Source organism: Hyla sarda, chromosome 4, assembly GCF_029499605.1.
Source record: "Hyla sarda isolate aHylSar1 chromosome 4, aHylSar1.hap1, whole genome shotgun sequence".
Taxonomy (NCBI): domain Eukaryota; kingdom Metazoa; phylum Chordata; class Amphibia; order Anura; family Hylidae; genus Hyla; species Hyla sarda.
This window is the reverse complement of record NC_079192.1, coordinates 405,075,208-405,095,063: the sequence shown is the minus strand read 5'-3', so window position 1 is coordinate 405,095,063 and position 19,856 is coordinate 405,075,208. Positions and strand designations below refer to the sequence as shown.

General features: G+C 43.6%; 1 protein-coding gene across 2 annotated transcripts in view; it reads right to left on the bottom strand.

Annotated features, from left to right (window-relative positions):
- The window catches only part of FBLN1 (fibulin 1), an 87,013-nt gene that overhangs the window by 44,656 nt on the left and 22,501 nt on the right, over positions 1 to 19,856 (bottom strand). For both annotated transcript variants that reach the window (XM_056517500.1, XM_056517501.1), the window contains exons 2-5: positions 10,396 to 10,504; positions 4,757 to 4,895; positions 833 to 986; positions 688 to 747 (exon numbers count right to left, since the gene is read on the bottom strand). In XM_056517500.1, coding sequence (XP_056373475.1) covers positions 688 to 747; positions 833 to 986; positions 4,757 to 4,895; positions 10,396 to 10,504 — 462 coding nt within the window. The remainder of the gene's footprint in view (positions 1 to 687; positions 748 to 832; positions 987 to 4,756; positions 4,896 to 10,395; positions 10,505 to 19,856) is intronic.

The window sequence follows — 19,856 nt, the reverse complement described above, 5'->3', positions numbered from 1 at the left end:
CTTACAAAGGGTGATCCTCGATCCACGGGATCTATAGGATAAGGGAAAATTTAGGCTCTATTCATGCGGCTCAATTTCCTAACGGAATCTGGCATAAAAATTCTGCACTTAAATTCTGTTGCAGCAGAGTCCCATTTTTTTTAATAGGATGCTGATTCGCTATGCACACAAAGGAATTTCCGCGGCAGACGTTTCCGTCACAGAAGTTCCGATTCCAGCCTTCGCTGAAAGATTTGACATGTCAATGGAATGGGATTGGAAATGTATTGCCGTCTATGGAGACGACACATTTCCAAGTGGTTCTAGCGCTGGCATGTTCTGCCGGCAGCCGGTATTTGCGTAATCTCCGCCCCCCCCCTGTTTTCCAGTGTGAACCCCTTCGAGGCTGTGTTCACGCTAATTACTATTGCAATATTAGAGCAATTTTTCGTGATGCGACGGTGTAGAGGAGAGCGGGGGCTCTAAAGAGGAGATCGTGGGGGCCCCAGCGCTCGGACCCCTCGCGATCTAAAACTTATCCCCTATGATATCGGATGAAGGATAGGGGATAAGTTCTTTTACATGATACTTGTCCTTTAACAGAGAAGCAATGGAGTTATAGATGCAGCTTTGGATGTGAATGGAGTTTAAGGTAAGATCTAATTAAACATAAAGGGACAGTAATGGGATTCCCGACACACTGCTCACCTCTGCATCTGTCATTCAGGGACGGGTCTTCATTATCAGTGGGGATCAAAGAGTTGTTGGCTTTGGGAATAAAAATAACATTTTTGTTATATCTGTTGTCCCAGGGCAGCTAAAGCTTTTCCGCACGCTATGCAGACTATCGCACCTTCATCTTGGTTAGGGGTTTCGTTGCCCTCCTGTCCTTTCACGCAGCAGGCCCTGAACACCAGGCTGCACTGGTAGCCCAGGAACAAGCCCTGCTCGCAGGATTCCCCCCGGGCCTGGGCTTCTTTACCCAGCAGGCAGCAGTTGCAGCATCTCTGTAATAGAAATAATACAGATATAAGAAAAATTATTATTGCTCATATAATATATGTAAAGTCATAAAGCAAAAAAGTAGTCTGGCCATACTGCAGTTACGGTCATCAGACCCACAGTCAGGCTGTGACTTGTGGCTGTGGTGTCCCGGTACAGGACCTGGTCCTGTACCTTTGTCTAAAGTCCCCTCCACCAGAGTCCCTCCATGCCAATAGGGCTCACCTGTAGGACTAACCCCTAGTCGCCTCATATAAATGGTACTTAATGTATTTATATATATATATTTAATATGTTATATAGGAATACCTCTGTATAGGACCTTAGAGGTCACGTGCCTTTTATTGAATTGTACTATGGTTTAAGGACCTTTGGAGGTCATGTGATGTACCCAGAGTTCACCGGGTCAGGACTTACAGGTTTGCCAACCAATGAGCTTTTTTCCAGCTCCTTAATATATAAAGGGCTGCAGCCACTAAATTCACTCTCTTATTTCCTGGCTACAAAGCAAGCAACTCTCTTAGTTTATCAAGCAAGCACAAACTTTCATCTCATCAGTATCATCAATTCAAGCTAGGCCCAAAGCCTAAGAATCTTCAGCCACTAAGTTACCCAAAGCTCAAACTACTGAATCCTGTGTGACTACTAGAAACTCAAATCTCCTAAAAATAGTAGCACAGTGGCTAGCACCAAAGCTCATTGATCCCGGAGTCCCAGCAAACCTGTGAGGAACCTGTACCACGGTTCTCTCTGTCAAAAGACTGTTATGTTCCATGTCGTTGCATAAAATATACAGTCAAGTTACTTCAAGTTTACTTCATAAAATCTGCTGTGGACATTCCGTTATTTCTCCCTGCCATTTGTGGGACGGTTGGTGGTAGGATTATTACATTGAGGAAACCTCAGCCTGGCGTCACGGCAATTAAGGGTTAACACCAATATACTCTACACTATAACCAGCATCACCCAGTCACCACATGGCCATAATACAGACACGAGCGTAATGCAGCAAGGAGAGAGACTTACTAAGACTCAGCAGCAACAAAACTGTAGGGAATTTTTATTACGTAGACTATTTAGAAAGTTCCTTAGTTTTCATTCAGGAATCGAGTAAACACTATAAAAAAAATCTGTGCAAAAGTGTCCATAGCCTTCTCTCCCAATGTTGCTCTTCTCTCGGTCAACACCTCCACTCAACTCTTCCGAATTCCTCCTCTTTTCCACCTCCTCCTCCTCGCGGCAACCAGACTCCTGCTCCCCAAACATTGGTTATCTCAACAACTTCCGTAAATCCAGCAATGGATTAACAAGGTGGAAGAAATCTCCCATTGGGAATCTCGCACTAGAGCTTCCTTCCTTAAGGGGTACTCTGTCCCTAGACATGTTATCCCCTATCCAAAGGATAGGGGAAAAGATGTCTGATCATGGGGGTCCCGCTGCTGGGAACCCCCGTGATCTCCCTGGAGCACCCGGAGTTGGTTTACAACTCCGGCTGCGGTGCTGGAGGCTTGTGACGTCACGGCTACGACCCCTTTATGCAAGTCTATGGGAAGAGGTGTGGCGGCCTCGTTTAGAACCGGCTGTGGTGTCGGCAGCTCGTGATGTCACCGCCACACCCCCTTGTGACGTCACGCTATGCCCTCTCAATGCAAGTCTATGGGAGGGGGTGTGACGCCCCCTCCCAGAGACTTGCATTGAGGGGGCGTGGCCGTAACATCACGAGGTGGCGTGGCCTTGAAGTCACAGGCCTACGGTGCCACATCGCTAGTCATCAGGCACGGAGTGAAGTACGCTCAGTGCACCGGATGACTGGGGTGCCGCAGCAGAGATCGCGGGGGGTCCCAGCGGCTGGGGGTTCCAGTCACGACCCTGGGTGCTGGCGGCAAGGTCGTGATGTCACTGTCACACCCCCCCCCCTCATGATGTCACACCATGCCCCCTCAATGCAAGACATGCCCCCTCCAATAAACTTTAATTGAGCGGTTGTGGCATGGGGGAGTGGAATTGACGTCAAGACCCTGCCGCCCGCCCTCTGAGTGCTGAGAGAACACGGGGGTCACAGCGACGGGGATAACATGGCAAGGGGCGGAGTACACCTTTAAAATCTTGGTTCAGAAACTTCAATTAACTCCCCCCCCCCCCCCCATAAAAAGCTCCATCACTATGCTCTGCACACCCAGTCTTGGAGCAGCCTCTTCATCGTCTTCCCACCCAATTCCCCTCCGTACGCACCTAGAAGGCACCACGTGATGCACATCTGCTCGTTCTACCTGTCTGTCCTTGTTCTGTTCTATTTAATCTGTTCGGCTTTATTTTGTTTTTTGTTGTGTGCTACCTCACTACGCTCTGTGTGCATGGTTTGTTGTGTTTTCCCTTCCCCCTGTTTTTCTATCCTTCCTTCCCAGAACAAGCCAGTCCCACTCCAGCAAATGGTACGACTCTTGACTAAAGAAGAACTTACCTTACCTTGTTATGCCTATCTCTGTCATATTTCATGAATGACTGGGGGTTCTTTTTATTGTTATAATATTTTTTACATAAAATAGTTACATAAATAAATAAATAAATAAATAAAAGGTGTCCATTGCCTTTACCAACCTACACTGGGTCATCCATAGTGATGAGCGACATAGGCCATATTCCAATTCGCGATATTTCGCGAAGATATGGACGAATATTTGTCATATATTCGCGAAATTCGCAAATTCATTATATTCGTTATATTTTTTGTGCATATGCAAAAGTTTATGTGCATATGGGCGAATATTGAATATTTAATGGTATAGGGACCTATGCTTAGTGCATTAACTCTGTGATTTTTTGCCCATGGAAACCAATAGGCCCATGGGGATCTCACGGCATGTTTTTAAACAGTAAGATAAGCAGGACTGTGGAATGGGAGACCACCATGGGTTTGAGTCCCGTGGTGGGACGCAGTGTTACAGTGTTGTGGTTTAACTTTATTTTCCTGGAAAAGCTGCTGAGTTGCCTATAGCAACCAATCAGATTGCTTCTTTCATTTTTCAGAGGCCTTTTCAAAAATGAAAGAAGCGATCTGATTGGTTGCTATGGGCAACTCAGAAACTTTCCCTCTGGACAGGTTTTGATAAATCTCCCTCTATGGGGGAGATTCATCAAAACCAGTGTAGAGGAAGAGTTGTGCAGTTGCCCATAGCAGCCAATCAGATCGCTTCTTTCATTTTTGAAAAGGCCTCTGAAAAATGAAGGAGGCAATCTGGTTGCTATGGGCAACTCAGAAACTTTTCCAGGAAAGTAAAGTTAGCACTCTGCCCCACCCCGGGACTCGAACCAGTGGTGGTCTCCCATTCAACTGTGCTGCCAAGATGGTCCTGCTTATCTTACTGTATTACATGCCGTGAGATCCCCATAGACCACTATGGGCCTATCGGTTTCTATGGGCAAAAAATCTGAGTTAATGCACTAGTCATAGTTCCCTATACCATTAAAGAAGGGAGGGATCAATATTCGCGAATATGCGCATATGCACAAAAAAACAAACAAAAAAACTAATATTCGTAATTACGAATATATAGTGCTATATTCGCAATATTCGCAAATTCGCGAATATGCGATATTCGCAAATAAAATTAGAATTGCGAATATTCGCGAGCAACACTAGTCATACAATTATAATGCCTCTATACTATCCGACCAGTATCCATTCGCAGAATAGAATATACGTAGGACTCCTATAACCCATCAGAGCATTGTGCACTCTCGTTCTTGTGAGACCATTGGTCCCAGTAGACCTCACCTTCACAAACCTGGCCTCACAGCTGGAAGCATTTTCCTGTTCACTTGTATCACAAGAATTTTTCTCCGTGGCGATGTTGATTCCGGTTGTACAGTGCAATTCCTCCAGCTGGTTTAGGCAACATTGTTCTTGGATTACTCTAAGGAAACAGGAGAAAACTCACATCAGATGTTTCATGAGGCTTCTGCTGGAGATAATAGGAAAGAAGGAAACTAATTCCACACTGGCTGCTTTCTTCCAGGAACAGCACCACCCCTTGCCCACAGGTTATATGTGGTATTGCGGCACAGCCCCTCTTATTTCAATTAACTCTCATCTACAGTTCCAAAATGGACAAGTGTGACTCTGTGTCTAGAAGTCAACCACCAAACCCTTGATAATGTCTTCAAGACAGTTGTGGGGCACCTCAAGCCTGATGCCACGCTTGGAAAGTCCAGATGTGGAAGACTAAGTTCAACATAATCCTGTATTTTTTACCATGCCCAAAATATCGCTTAAAATTCTATGTAAACAATTGGTAAAGACTGCAAAGTGCCCTTCTTCCAAATGGTCCAACCCGTAAAGGGTGGAAAATAATTTTTTTTATTTCAACTGGCTCCAGAAAGTTAAACAGATTTGTAAATTACTTCAATTTAAAAACGTAACCCTTCCAGTACTTATCAGCTGCTGTATGCTCCACAGGAAGTTGTGTATTTCTTTTCTGTCTGACCACATTGCTCTCTGCTGACACCTCTGTCCGTGTCGGGAACTGTCCAGAACAGGAGCAAATCCCCATAGCAAACCTTTCCTGCTCTGGAAAGTTCCTGACATGGACAGAGATGTCAGCAGAGAGCACTGTGGTCAGACTGGAAAGGCAATAACTTCCTATGGAGCATACAGCAGCTGATAAGTACTGGAAGGGTTTTTCTACAGAAGTAATCTACAAATCTGTATAACTTTCTGGAGCCAGTTGATAAAAAAATTGTTTTCCACTGGAGTACCCCTTTAAAGGGGCATTCTAGCCATCAATATTTACTACATATCTACAGAACTCCCACCAGTCCCTGGAATAAGACACCTTCCCGTAGCATGTCAGCGATCTGGAGGACTTGTATGGAGCTGTGATTGTCAGCATGTTCTCTTAGGACCTGTATCCATATGTAGGGAGATCTGGATCTGACCAAGATGGGAACGCCAGATCCAAGAAGCTGGATCATTTTAATTTGACTTCCTTTCCATTGCTCCATGTGGCGTAGTGTCGGACCAATAGACCACCTGGCATAGATGCCCTACACCAGACCAAAAACACAGATTGAAGCATTTTTTGATCCAGCACCCTCCATGTTGGATTGCAACCAAGCCATATCGCCAGACACACGTGAACCCAACTCTCTCTAAACCTACTGTATTGTAAGGCCACCACGCTCTACCACAACCTCTAACAACAGTTCTATTTACTGTAATGTAGGGGTGTAGCGATAGGGTGGCAGGGGTGTCACTCACATCTGGTGTCCAAGGCCCTTCTGCCACATAATACAGTTGAAAGTTTTAAAGGGGTTATTCAGGAATCAAAAAACAAAGCTACTTTCTTTCAAAAAACGCTCCCTGTCTGTCTTCAGGTTGGGTGTGGTTCTGCAGCTCAGTTCCATTGAAGTGAATGGAGCCAAGTTGTAATTCCACACACAACCTGGAGACAGACATGGAGCTGTTTTTGAAATTAGGCCCCTTTCACACTGCCAGTATGCCCCGTCAAATATGGCCATCAAACTCCCTTTTTTGACGGGTCATAACGTAAATTTTGACGGGTCATAACACCCAATAATGGGTCTCGATGGACCCCATTATAGTCAATGGGGTCTGTTGGGCGCCGTTATTTTTGGAGAGAATAGCGGGAGATAAGCGGTGCAAGCGCTATTTTTTCTCCCGCTATTCTCGATCCTAAAATAACGGGCTTCACACTGCCGGAGACAACCGGCAGTATGAATGTAGCCTTAGCTGTGTTTTTCTATTTCTGGATAACCCCTTTAAGACTGACACAAATGTTGGTTTTAACAAAGTTTGCTGCTTCGTGTTTTCAGATCTTTTAAATCAGATGTTTCTATGGTTACTGAAGTACAGTGCTTGGTGCTGGGTTTAAATCCCACCAAGGACAACATCTGCAAAGAGTTTGTATGTTCTCCCTCTGTTTACGTTGGTTTCCCCCCACACTTTAAAACATACTCATGGATCCAAAATGTCAATGTCAATGCCTTGTGACATGGTGTCCATCATGCTAAAAAAAAAAAGAAAGCGTTGTTCATCACCAAATGGCTCCTGGATGTTTGGATAAGTTTGTCTAGGAGGATGTTTAGATACCAATCCTTATTCATGTCGTGTTCTTAGGCATAACTGTGAGTGAGCCAAATCCATTGGATGAAAAGCCACCACTCACATGAATGGACTATGGAGGCTTTATGGTCTATTCACATACACACAGTATTCTTGATGCGCAGATTTGATGCGCAGGATTATGTGCTGCAGATTTTAAAGGGTACCTCTCATCAAAAAAACTTTTGATATATTATAGATTAATGTATGCAGAATAACTTTACAATTGGATGTTATTAAAAAAAATATGCTTCTTTCTATTTAATTTTCCACTTTGAAGAAATGACCACTAGGGGTCTCCCTACCAGTCCTGGCAGCAAGCATTTCAGACTCATGCTGGAGTCCTAAACACTACGGGCTGCCAGTCTGCTTTGTTCACAAAGGAGAACACTCAGAGCTGCCAGCCTGCTTTGTTCACAGCCTGTTTGGCTGTGAACAAAGCAGGCTGGCAGCTCTGAGTGTTTAGGACTCCAGCATGAGTCAGAAATGCTTGCTGACAGGACTGATCGGGAAAAATACAATAGAAAGAAGCATATTTTTCATTAACATGCTATTGGAAAGTTATTCAACATTCATTCATCTAAAATATATCAAAAAAGTTTATTTGATGAGAGGTACCTTTTAATGTAAACTAAATGACTAAACACAGCTTCAAATCCTGCACATCAAATCTGCCCAGAATACTGTACGTGTGAATAGACCCTTACTGTTGGCATGACATAGGACTCGTGGTAGAGCTCACCTTTTCTTCTTGGGACAATCATACTTCTAGTTGTACCAAACAGACTTAAAAGGGGTACTCCGCTGCCTCAGCGTTCGGAACATTTTGTCTGAAGAGGACTCCATCAGAGAAAAATACGTTACCTCTGTGTGGGGATAGGACTGCAGAGGAGCGGGGTAAAGTTACTTTTTCTAATGAAGCCTCCTTAAAGGGGTACTCCCGTGAAAACTTTTTTTTAAATCAACTGGTGCCAGAAAGTTAAATAGATTTGTAAATCACTTCTATTAAAAAAATCTTAATCCTTCCAGTACTTTTTAGGGGCTGTATACTAAAGAGAAATCCAAAAAAGAAATGCATTTCCTGTGATGTCCTGACCACAGTGCTCTCTGCTGACCTCTGCTGTCCATTTTAGGAACTGTCCAGAGAAGAAGAAAATCCCCATAGCAAACATATGTTGCTCTGGACAGTTCCTAAAATGGACAGCAGAGGTCAGCAGAGAGCACTGTGGTTGTGACATCAGAGGAAATGCATTTCTTTTTTGGATTTCTCTTTAGTTTACAGCCCCTAAAAAGTACTGGAAGGATTAAGATTTTTTTAATAGAAGTGATTTACAAATCTGTTTAACTTTTTGGCACCAGTTGATTTTTAAAAAAAAAAAGTGATGTCACTGCCTGCCCCCTTGTGACGTCACGCTACGCACCCTCAATGAAAGTCTATTGGAGGGGTCATGGCCTCTGCCACACCCCCTCCAATAGACTTTCATTGAGGGGGCAGGGCGTGGCGTAACATCACGAGGGGGGGTCGTGACAGTGACGTCACGCCAAACCACGCCCCCTCAATGAAAGTCTATTGGAGGGGGCGTGGCGGAGGCTTACAATAGACTTTCATTGAGGGGGCGTGGCGTGACTTCACAAGGGGGCTGGCAGTGACATCACGACCAGCGGGACCCTCATGATCAAACATCTTATCCCCTATCCTTTGGATAAGGGATAAGATGTCTAGGGGTGGAGCACCCCTTTAAGGAGGCTTCATTAGAAAAAGTAACTTTACCCCGGTCCTCTGCAGTCCTATCCCCACACAGAGGTAACGTTTTTTTTCTCTGATGGAGTCCTCTTCAAAGTATTTGGGACATCTGGACCCAGGATGTTTGGGGGAAGTTGTTCTTGGTTGATGTTTAGATCCCATTCCTTATTCATGGCCTTGTTCCTAGGCATAATAGTCAGTGGGCCAAATCCCTTGGATGAAGAGCCCCCCCCCCACATGAATCTGAAACTTTGTGAAAACCAAAATTTGTGTCAGGCTCAAAACATTTTGCAGACATCAGGGTTACAAATAGGACATGTTAGTCGGGGGCCCTGGTATAGATCTTGCGTTAGGTCCAGGAGCCTCATCTTCCACCTCTACAGATGTGAGGAGTGTCCGGGAGTCGCGGCTGTATCTGGACATCAGATGCTCGGCCTCTCCAGCTACTGAATAACGCTCACATGTGATTCCCCTTTCAAGCCTCTGATGTTGTTTCCCAGGAGTGAACGTTCAAAGAAAAGAGGATTTCCTAATTCACTCTGCCGAGAAGTCTTCCCGTTTCCTTATGTCTACAAGAAAAGCTTGTTGTTTAGCTAAAGGCTTAGAAAGATTCCTTTTATTAAGCGCCAGAGAGCCCGAAGCCAACTCCGAAATCGGACGCATAGAGTTGTATTATAACCCTACATCGTACCCCTGAAACCATAGGACTGAGGGGGATGTGTTCTCATCACACTGGGGGGAAAGGATTTATGGGTAGGGAAGGAAATGCTTGTGAGGATTCAAGATACATTTATCATTTAAAGGAGTTATCCAAGAAAAAACTTTTTTTTTTTTTTTTTATAAATCATCTGGCTCCAGCAAGTTAAACAGATTTGTAAATGACTTCTATTAAAAAAAATCTTAATCCTTTCAGTACTTATGAGCTGCTGAAGTTGAGTTGTTCTTTTCTGTCTAAGTGCTCTCTGATGACACCTGTCTCGGGAACTGTCCAGAGTAGAAGCAAATCCCCATAGCAAACCTCTTCTACTCTGCGCAGTTCCCGAGACAAGCAGAGATGTCAGCAGAGAGCACTGTTGCCAGACAGAAAAGAACAACTCAACTTCAGCAGCTGATAATTATTGGAAGGATTAAGATTTTTTTAATAGAAGTAATTTACAAATCTATTTAACTTTGTGGAGCCAGTTGATTTAAACTTTGCGGGGGAATTCTGCAAGAAGAAATTCTGCCGTGTGAATAGACCCTTAGGGCGTTTCCTGTGTGGGGGTTCTGTCCACTGGGACCCCGCGCAATCTCAAGAACAAAATCCTTTGAGAACAGGGCATCAGTGTGCATTACCGTTCCATTTATTCTCTATGGGAGACGCAGAACATAGCTGAACGTTGTCTCCGACAGCTCCCATAGCGAGCTTCGTTCTCACCATAGAGTCGGTCCTTATTCTCCAGATGGCAGCGAGTCCCATCAGTTGGTGATCAGACAGTTTATACCCCGTCCTGAGCATAGGAAATAACTTGTAATGGTGGGGTATGGGATTGAATGTGACTTCACTCACCTGCACTGTTTAGAGTCTGAGATGGAGGGGAGGCGGGCACAGCCCTCGTTCAGTGATGCCCACTCAAACCCACTGGTGCAGCAGACATCCAGCTTCACCTCAGCAGCAGCTGCAACAGACAACGTGGCATTCACAGTTAAACATTTGCAGCAATGACAGAAAGCGAGTCGTAAAACATCAAGGGTACGGTCACACGTACCGGAGACGTTGCAGATAAACTTCAGAAGGGAGGTCATAATCTGCAGTGCATCCGCCATGTGTGAATATACCCTATATGAGTATTAAAGGGTAATCCAGGAATAGAAAAACAGAGCTAATTTCCTTCAAAAACAGCGCCATGTCTGTCCCCAGGTTGTGTGTGGTATTGCAACTTAGCTCCATTCACTTAAATGGAACTAAGCTGCAGAACCACACCCAACCTGGGGACAGACAGGGGGCTGTTTTTGAAAGAAACTGGCTTTGTTTTTGTTATACTGGATAACCCCTTTAATACTCAGGCCAAGGATAAAACAATCCATTCAGAGGGGGCACAGACCAAATACAAGCCCCCCCCCCCCCCCACCCCTTGGATTGCGTAACCATCCTCTGGGGTTTTATAACCGTGTTGTTGTCTGTTCTGGAGTGACTGATTCTGACACCGGGAATTCACTTAACGTGCAGTAAAGGCTTCAGACATCTGCATTTCCCAGTGCAAAACAAGAGGCGATTCTGGGAAGGGAAACAATAGGGGGCTATTAAAACTAACTAGGCGAGAGGACTCATAAGGGTCTAGTTAATAATAAAGTTCATATAATACCACCATGCAGTGCATAAATAATAGCAACATACAGAGTTCAAGTAATACCACCATAAAATGCTCAAATAATAGCACCATGCAGTTCTCGTATAATACCAACATATAGTGCTCAAATAATTTCACCATCCAGTGCGCAATTAGTACTACAATACAGTGTTAATAAAATACCAAGGTGGTCCAACGAAGTGCATTATGGGCGCGAAACGGCTGTTAGAATCCACTGCTTCATAACCTTTGTCTTTCCCAGCTGTACTTCCACTGCCTGTATATATCCCTTTTTATGTGTTTGAAATAAAGAAGTCACCTTTTGGATTAAGAACACCTGAGTTGCAGCGTCTCTGCTTCTCTATACTGAAGATTCGCTCAAATAATACCACCGCACAGAGCACACATAATGCCACACTGTGCTATTAAAATCCAAACATACAGTGATCATATAAGACCACCATACAATGCTCTTATAAAACCAATATACAGTGATTATATAATACTAATCCGCAATGCTAAAATAATAACAAACTACAGAGCAATTACAAAATAGCGGCAATAAAATACCAACTTAGAGTGATCATATACTGTAATACACCATACAGTGCTAAAATAATACTTCCAAACAATGCTGAAAGAATACCAACATACAACATTCAAATTATAGCTCCATTTTGTACTCAGATAATACTGCAACACAGTGCTCATACATACAATGCTCATATAACACTAAAATAAAGTGCTCAAATAATACCACCATACAATGCACAAATTATACTACCATACAGTGCTATTAAAATACCATTATACAGTGCTCATAGAATACCACAATACAGTGCTAAAACAATACACACACAGTGCTGAAAGCATACCAACATACAACATTCAAATAATAGCACCATATAGTACTCAGATAATACTGCCACAGAGTGATCAAAAAATATAACCATATAATACTACAATAGTACCTTAATATAGTGACCAAATAATGCAGCCAAACAATGCTCAAAGAATACCAACAAACAGTCCTTAAATATTGTCTTCATACAGTACTTTCATAATACCCCCATACAGTACTTCAATAATACCACCATATGGTGATCAAATAATACCGCCAAACAAGGCTCAAATAATATCCCCATATGATACTCAAATTATAACATTATACACTACAGGTTAAGAAAATTCACCTTCTGGCCTCATAGCAAAGATGGACCCTGTAACAGGTTGTGTCACTCTATAAGGACCAGTAGAACACGGACAGAGGTGTCAGCAGAGAGCACTGTGGTCAGACTGGTAAGAACTACACAACATCCTCTGGAGTATACAGCAGCTAATAAGTCCTGGAAGGGTTAAGATTTTTTAATAGACGTAATCTACAAATCTGTTTAACTATCTGGCACCAGTTGATGCCAGAAAACATTTGTTTTCCATCGGAGTAGCCCTATAAATATCATGTAGTGATAGCTTAGTCACCCAGCTTTCCCAGAAACAGATAATTTTTTTATTCTTATTTCTAATTCATTATCTCAGACTTCCTAGTGTGTTGGTTTTTATGGAACATTTTTCAGCAGTCACAGTGAGGATATTCCAGATCTTCCCCGTAGAAGTGTGTGCACATGATGCTGCCAACCAGCCGCTGCGCTGACTGTACGGACAACTTGGAAGGAAAACCTAACACATCATCCATCATAGTGAAGTGCAGCCAGTGCCTCTCCTGACTTTATAATAAAACACAGAGTAAAAAAGTGTGTGTATATATATATATATATATATATATATATATATATATTTTTTTTTTTTTTTATTTATTTTTTTTTTTATATGCATATTTATTTATTTTATTTTTTTATTTAGAAAAATTTTAAATTTCTTTTTTTTAGATCTTTCTTCTAAGGTAGAAGATTCATTAAGGTAGAAAAATAAAATTAGAATAAAAAAAGTGTATGCTTAAAGGAGAACTCCAGACCATAAAAATTGTCCCCCATAGTGCCGGCAGTAAAAAAATAAAGATGTACATACCTTCCTCTGCTCCCCCGGGGCCTCCGGTAACCGTCTCCGGTCTCCGCCGCAATCCACTTCCTGGTTGCCGGTGGTCGGAAGAGTCATACTGCGCTCAGCCTATCACCGGCCGAGTCGGACTGTGCTGCGGCTGGTGATTGGCTGATTCATCCGACCACCGGCAACCAGGAAGTGGATTGCGGCGGAGACCGGAGACGGTTACCGATGGCCCCGGGGGAGCGGAGGAAGGTACGTACATCTTTATTTTTTTACTGCCGACACTATGGGGGACAATTTTTATGGTCTGGAGTTCTCCTTTAACCTTAAGTGTTCTTTTAAGGACAAAGTTTTCGAAACAGTGTGCCTCTAGCTGTTGCAAAACTACAACTCCCAGAATGCTGGAAGTTGTAGTTTTGCAACAGCTGGAGACACACTCTTTGTAAAACACTGCTTTAGGCCATACACTACAGCCAGGGCTGGGGCAAGGATTTTTGCCACCCTAGGCAAAAGCTTATTTTGCCATCCCCTTGACTGCGCCCATTGGTCCACCCTTTGACAAGCCCCACTGTACTACTGGGATGGCACACTGTAACAAACCTCCTCCTCATGCTGCTGGCTTAGCGAGTGGTTCGGATGCTGGTTGTCTAACTTTCTTGCAGCAGGCAGAGCGCCCCTCATCAAGAGGGTGCTCTAGGCAGCTGCCTAATTTGCCTATAGGCAGAGCCGGCCCTGGCTACAGCACAACGGGAGACATTCATCAAAACCTGTGCAGAGCAAAAGTCAACCGGTTGCCCATAGCAACCAATCAGATCGCTCCTTTCATTTTCGAGAAAGGCCTCTGAAAAATAGAAGAAGCGATCTGATTGGTTGCTATGGGAAACCGGTCCACTTTTCCTCAGCACAGGTCTTGATGTATCTCCCCTGTAGGGCACCATTTTGACCACCAGTGCCAAGTTACTGAAGTCTTCCACTTGCACCATGTAAGTCATAATACCTGACAAAGTACTGTACAAACAAATATATTTTGGGAATAGGACCCTCTCCAATGGTGTCATGTCACCCATACAGAATATAACTTTATGTAGAGTGTCCCATAAGTGACTGATGGCCTCCCCAATGAGACATTACATTGTCCTTGAATCCCATATCTACCATGACCACCATGTTTTAGATCTCACCGGTTGCTTATGACCAGTGGTCGCCATCCTTCAATCATCTAGGAGTTACCATCTTTTTGGAATAGTCATAACCTCTTGTTATTTCCCCCCCCCCATTCATCCCATTGCGTCCTCAAATTGCGCAATGTCCACAATAACGTTACATACGCTGAAGCTGGCCATACACATTTAAAGGGGTATTCCGGAATTGACTGTTACAAGGGCTGTAAAGTTAGTGTAGTTCATAATATAGTGTCTGTACTTGTGGTTGATGGTGGTCTCGCAATTCTTATGTGATTTTTGCCCCCGATGTTTATTTTTAGCAGAATACAAAATGAGTGTCGTCTCAGGTTTTCCCAGGTTGCAGTGCAGCCGGAGACATTACATCACTAGTCAGGTGTGCAAAGGGAGCCTGTCAGCTTCAGTGGGTCGAGTGACTGCTGGGCGTTAGGGGGATTATTCTGCAAGGAATCATAGTTATGCAACAGATGGAGGCACCCTGGTTAGAAAACACTCCTTTATTGTTTACAGCACAGCATGAAAGGTGGCTCAGGTGTGCTTTAATGGGTGGGGTGGCTGATGTGTGGGAGGGAGAAAAGTGACCTCACACTTGCAAACAAGGGATCATGAGACTTGTAAATGGAGGTAGGGAACTGCAATAGGAAATAGCCAGTTCACAAAAAGATAGCAGCAATGTTATGGTGGACTCACAAAACAGCCAAAACAAGCACAGATCCTTCCTAAGCATGTCCATTACTGTTTGGCAGGTAAGTACTAAAATCACCTTGTGGTGGATAACCCCTTTAATATTGGCCAAAACAGTTGATTTCTGAGGGGTTGGCCAAAAAGAAAATATAGTAGTAGTATTCAGTAGCTAATAAGTACTGGAAGGATTAAGATTTTTTAACAGAAGCCATTTACAAATCTGTTTAACTTTCTGGCACCAGTTGATTTAAAAAATAAAAAATAAAGAAGTTTTCCACCTTTAAGTACCCCTTTAAGTTCCATTTCCAGATCTAACCCCCCCCGCCTCATATATTCTTATCATTATATTCCTATCCTTTCTTCACTACACACAAAACAGATAACATCACGCAGACATAAACAAGACTCTTTCCGCCATCCAGATGAGTAAATACATCTGTAGTCATTCATGTCACTGTTTTCACTCCCAACATCCATTAGACACAGTGAATAACAATATTGTAGGATCACAGCCAATCCCGGAGCCAAATACACATCGACAGAGCAGCAAGAATGTGTTAAGGGTGTCTGGTCCCGGCCAAACGTCCTCGTCTTGGTGAATCAACTCAGATTTTAGATACAAATCAAGTCATCTGGATAAACAATGGCATGGGCGAAACCAAGATGTCAGCCAATGGGTTATTGAAGGGTAAACATGGACATTTCTACATCTATCATCTTACAGCTGGATATCTAAGTCGATTAGATAACTTCTGGCATTGTACACTCTGTTACGTGGTGAGGCTTGGGGTCAGATGACCTGCACCAGACGCACCATGTCAGTCTTTGGTATATCCCATCAGAAAGATCTAGAGGACCAAAGCTCAAGGCCAGGTCAGATATGTCCACCAGGAGCTCCTACATTCATGTGTGTAAATGTTCTTGGTGGGCCATGTGTTGGAGATATTTGAGACAAAGTGGTGATCATTAAAGGGGTACTCCGCCCCTAGACATCTTATCCCCTATCCAAAGGATAGGGGATAAGACGTCTGATCGCGGGGGGTCCCGCCACTGGGACCCCCGCGATCTCCCTTCTGCACCCGGCGTTTGTTTGGAGCGTCAGGTGCAGTGCTGGAGGCTCGTGAGGTTCACGGCCACACAGCCTCAATGCAAGTCTATAGGAGGGGGCGTGATGGCTGCCAGGCCCCCTCCCATAGACTTTCATTTAGAGGGCATGGCCGTGACGTCACGAGCAGGGCGTGACTGTGATGTCATGAGCCTCCGTCCCGCATCGCCAGTCATTCAGCATGGAGCAAAGTTCGCTCCATGCACCATATGTCTGGGGTGCCGTAGCCGAGATCGCGGGGGTCCCCAGACATCTTATCCCCTATCCTTGAGATAGGGGATAAGCTTTATAGGGGTGGAGTCCCCCTTTAAGGCGAGGATTTTTCTTCACTCTTTATGATGCAACCTAAGAATACAATGGGGGTACTCGACTGCTCAGCGTTTGGAACAAACTGTTCCGAAAGCTGGAGCTGGCGCCGGGAGCTTGTGACGTCATAGACCCGCCCCCTCATGATGTCACGCCCCGCCCCCTCAATGCAAGTCTATGGGAGGGGGCGTGACGGCAGTCACGCCCCCTCCCATAGACTTGCATTGAGGGGGAATGATGTCATGAGGGGGCGGGACTATGACATCACGAGCTCCCGGTGCCAGCTCCATCGTTCGGAACAGTTTGTTCCAAACGCTGAACAGCGGAGTACCCCTTTAATAATATAGAGATTAGGTTTTTAGGCTCCTGGTACAATTCTTTCATCTTTTTTTTTTCCATCATGATGATTCATAAGAAGATCCTTCAAACTCCCTATGGCCCCATTCATATCATGTTCTTCTGCTTTGTTGTAGATAGGCATTAGGATATTGGCAAAATGATATGCAGATGTATACTCATGGCGGAGCCCATGGACTTGAAAGAACCAAACTAAAGACTCTGTTGGGTCAACTTACCAAAAGTATACTTTTTTGTCCAGGATTTAAAAGCACGGTAGACCATGTTGGCTGAGGCGTAGCTTGTAGCTTCTGGGCCCCGATTCAAAATCTCCAACAGGGCCCCATTTGCCGATTATAATACTGGTCTCTTATGGGGCAGATGTGCTTTTGGGCCCCCTAGACACCAGGGCCCCGGTGCGACTGCTACCTCTATAGCTATGCCCCTGCATGTTGAGATATCATTTTTTCTGATATTCTGACGTGGCCCTCAGACCTATCGGCAAGATGGGATTCTATTTCTGTACTTTGTTGGCAAGGAAGGTCCAAATAATCTTAAAGGGGTACTCTGGTGGAAAACATATTTTTTTTTCCTAATCAACTGGCTGCAGAAAGTTGAACAGATTTGTAAATTATTTCTATATACAAATCTTAACCCTTCCAGTACTTATCAGCTGCTGTATGCTCCAAAGAAAGTTACTGTCTTTCCAGTCTGACCACAGTGCTCTCTGCTGACACCTCTGTCCATGTCAGGAACTTTCCAGAGCAGTAGAAGTTTGCTATGGGGATTTGTTCTTGCTCTAGACAGTTCCTGACATGGACAGAGGTGTCAGCAGAACTGCACAACTTCCTCTGGAGCATACAGCAGCTGATAAGTACTTACAAGGGTAAGAACCAGGAAGGAAGAATATATTGATCAATTACATTTTTGGATATTTTTTTTTCTAGTATAGTCACATTTTGATACCACAGCAGGAAATGTTTTTTTCACAGTTCATGGTTGGTACTAAATCTCCTCTTGTGGTTGGAACATGTTCCTCAATCGATTATGTGAATGTCATAGGATCTAGCACTGAGTGATATGGCAGCTATAAACGTCATTGGCAGCCTTGAGAGATTGGCCGGACATATGCTGGTCAGGATGGTGTGAAGACTTGGTTGGATGGCCACCAGATTGGATCTTGAGTTACAAACTGTTGGCAGGTTCAGACTTGGCCTCAGAATCTTCGTTCAACATACAGTAAATTCTGAGAGGATTAAATACAGGATATAACTCTACAGGATCAGTAATGTAATGTATATACACAGTGACCCCACCAGCAGAATAGTGAGTACAGCTCTGGAGTATAATACAGGATATAACTCAGGATCAGTACAGGATAAGTAATGTAATGTATGTACACAGTGACCCCACCAGCAGAATAGTGAGTACAGCTCTGGAGTATAATACAGGATATAACTCAGGATCAGTACAGGATAAGTAATGTAATGTGTGTACACAGTGACCTCACCAGCAGATTAGTGAGTGCAGCTCTGGAGTATGATACAGGATATAACTCAGGATCAGTACAGGATAAGTAATGTAATGTATATACACAGTGACCCCACCAGCAGATTAGTGAGTGCAGTTCTGGAGTATGATACAGGATAGAACTAAGGATCAGTACAGGATAAGTAATGTAATGTATGTACACAGTGACCCCAACAGCAGAATAGTGAGTACAGCTCTGGAGTATAATACAGGATATAACTCAGGATCAGTACAGGATAAGTAATGTAATGTATGTACACAGTGACTCCACCAGCAAAATAGTGAGCACAGCTCTGGAGAATAATACAGGATATAACTCAGGATCAGTACAGGATAAGTAATGTAATGTATGTACACAGTGACCTCACCAGCAGAATAGTGAGTGCAGCTCTGGAGAATAATACAGGATATAACCCAGGATCAGTACAGGATAAGTAATGTAATGTATATACATAGTGACCTCACCAGCAGAATAGAGAGTGCAGCTCTGGAGTATAATACAGGATATAACTCAGGATCAGTACAGGATAAGTAATGTAATGTATGTACACAGTGACCTCACCAGCAGAATAGTGAGTACAGCTCTGGAGTATAATACAGGATATAACTCAGGATCAGTACAGGATAAGTAATGTAATGTATGCACACAGTTACCCCACCAGCAGAATAGTGAGTACAGCTCTGGAGTATAATACAGGATATAACTCAGGATCAGTACAGGATAAGTAATGTAATGTATGTACACAGTGACCTCACCAGCAGAATAGTGAGCACAGCTCTGGAGTATACTACAGGATATAACTCAGGATCAGTACAGGATAAGTAATGTAATGTGTGTACACAGTGACCTCACCAGCAGATTAGTGAGTGCAGCTCTGGAGTATGATACAGGATATAACTCAGGATCAGTACAGGATAAGTAATGTAATGTATATACATAGTGACCTCACCAGCAGAATAGAGAGTGCAACTCTGGAGTATAATACAGGATATAACTCAGGATCAGTACAGGATAAGTAATGTAATGTATGTACACAGTGACCTCACCAGCAGAATAGTGAGTACAGCTCTGGAGTGTAATACAGGATATAACTCAGGATCAGTACAGGATAAGTAATGTAATGTATGTACACAGTGATCTCACCAGCAGAATAGTGAGTACAGCTCTGGAGTATAATACAGGATATAACTCAGGATCAGTACAGGATAAGTAATGTAATGTATGTACACAGTGACTACACCAGCAGAATAGTGAGTACAGCTATCTTTATCTGTCATGTATACAGATCTTCCAGCTATTACCTCAGAATACCCTAACAGGATGCTTAAATATAGTTTTCTCAACCAAACAACCACTTTAATAATGATTTCATACAAACTTCAAACCAACATTCTGTCGTATTCTACAGGACACTTTCCAGCTCCATAAACCTCAGACATCACATATGGAGCCTTTGAAGTCTTCACTCCGGTTCCGCTCTGACTTAACTATCATAGATACAGGTGTTCAAAGAGTTTTCTGTCCTTGTCATTCACT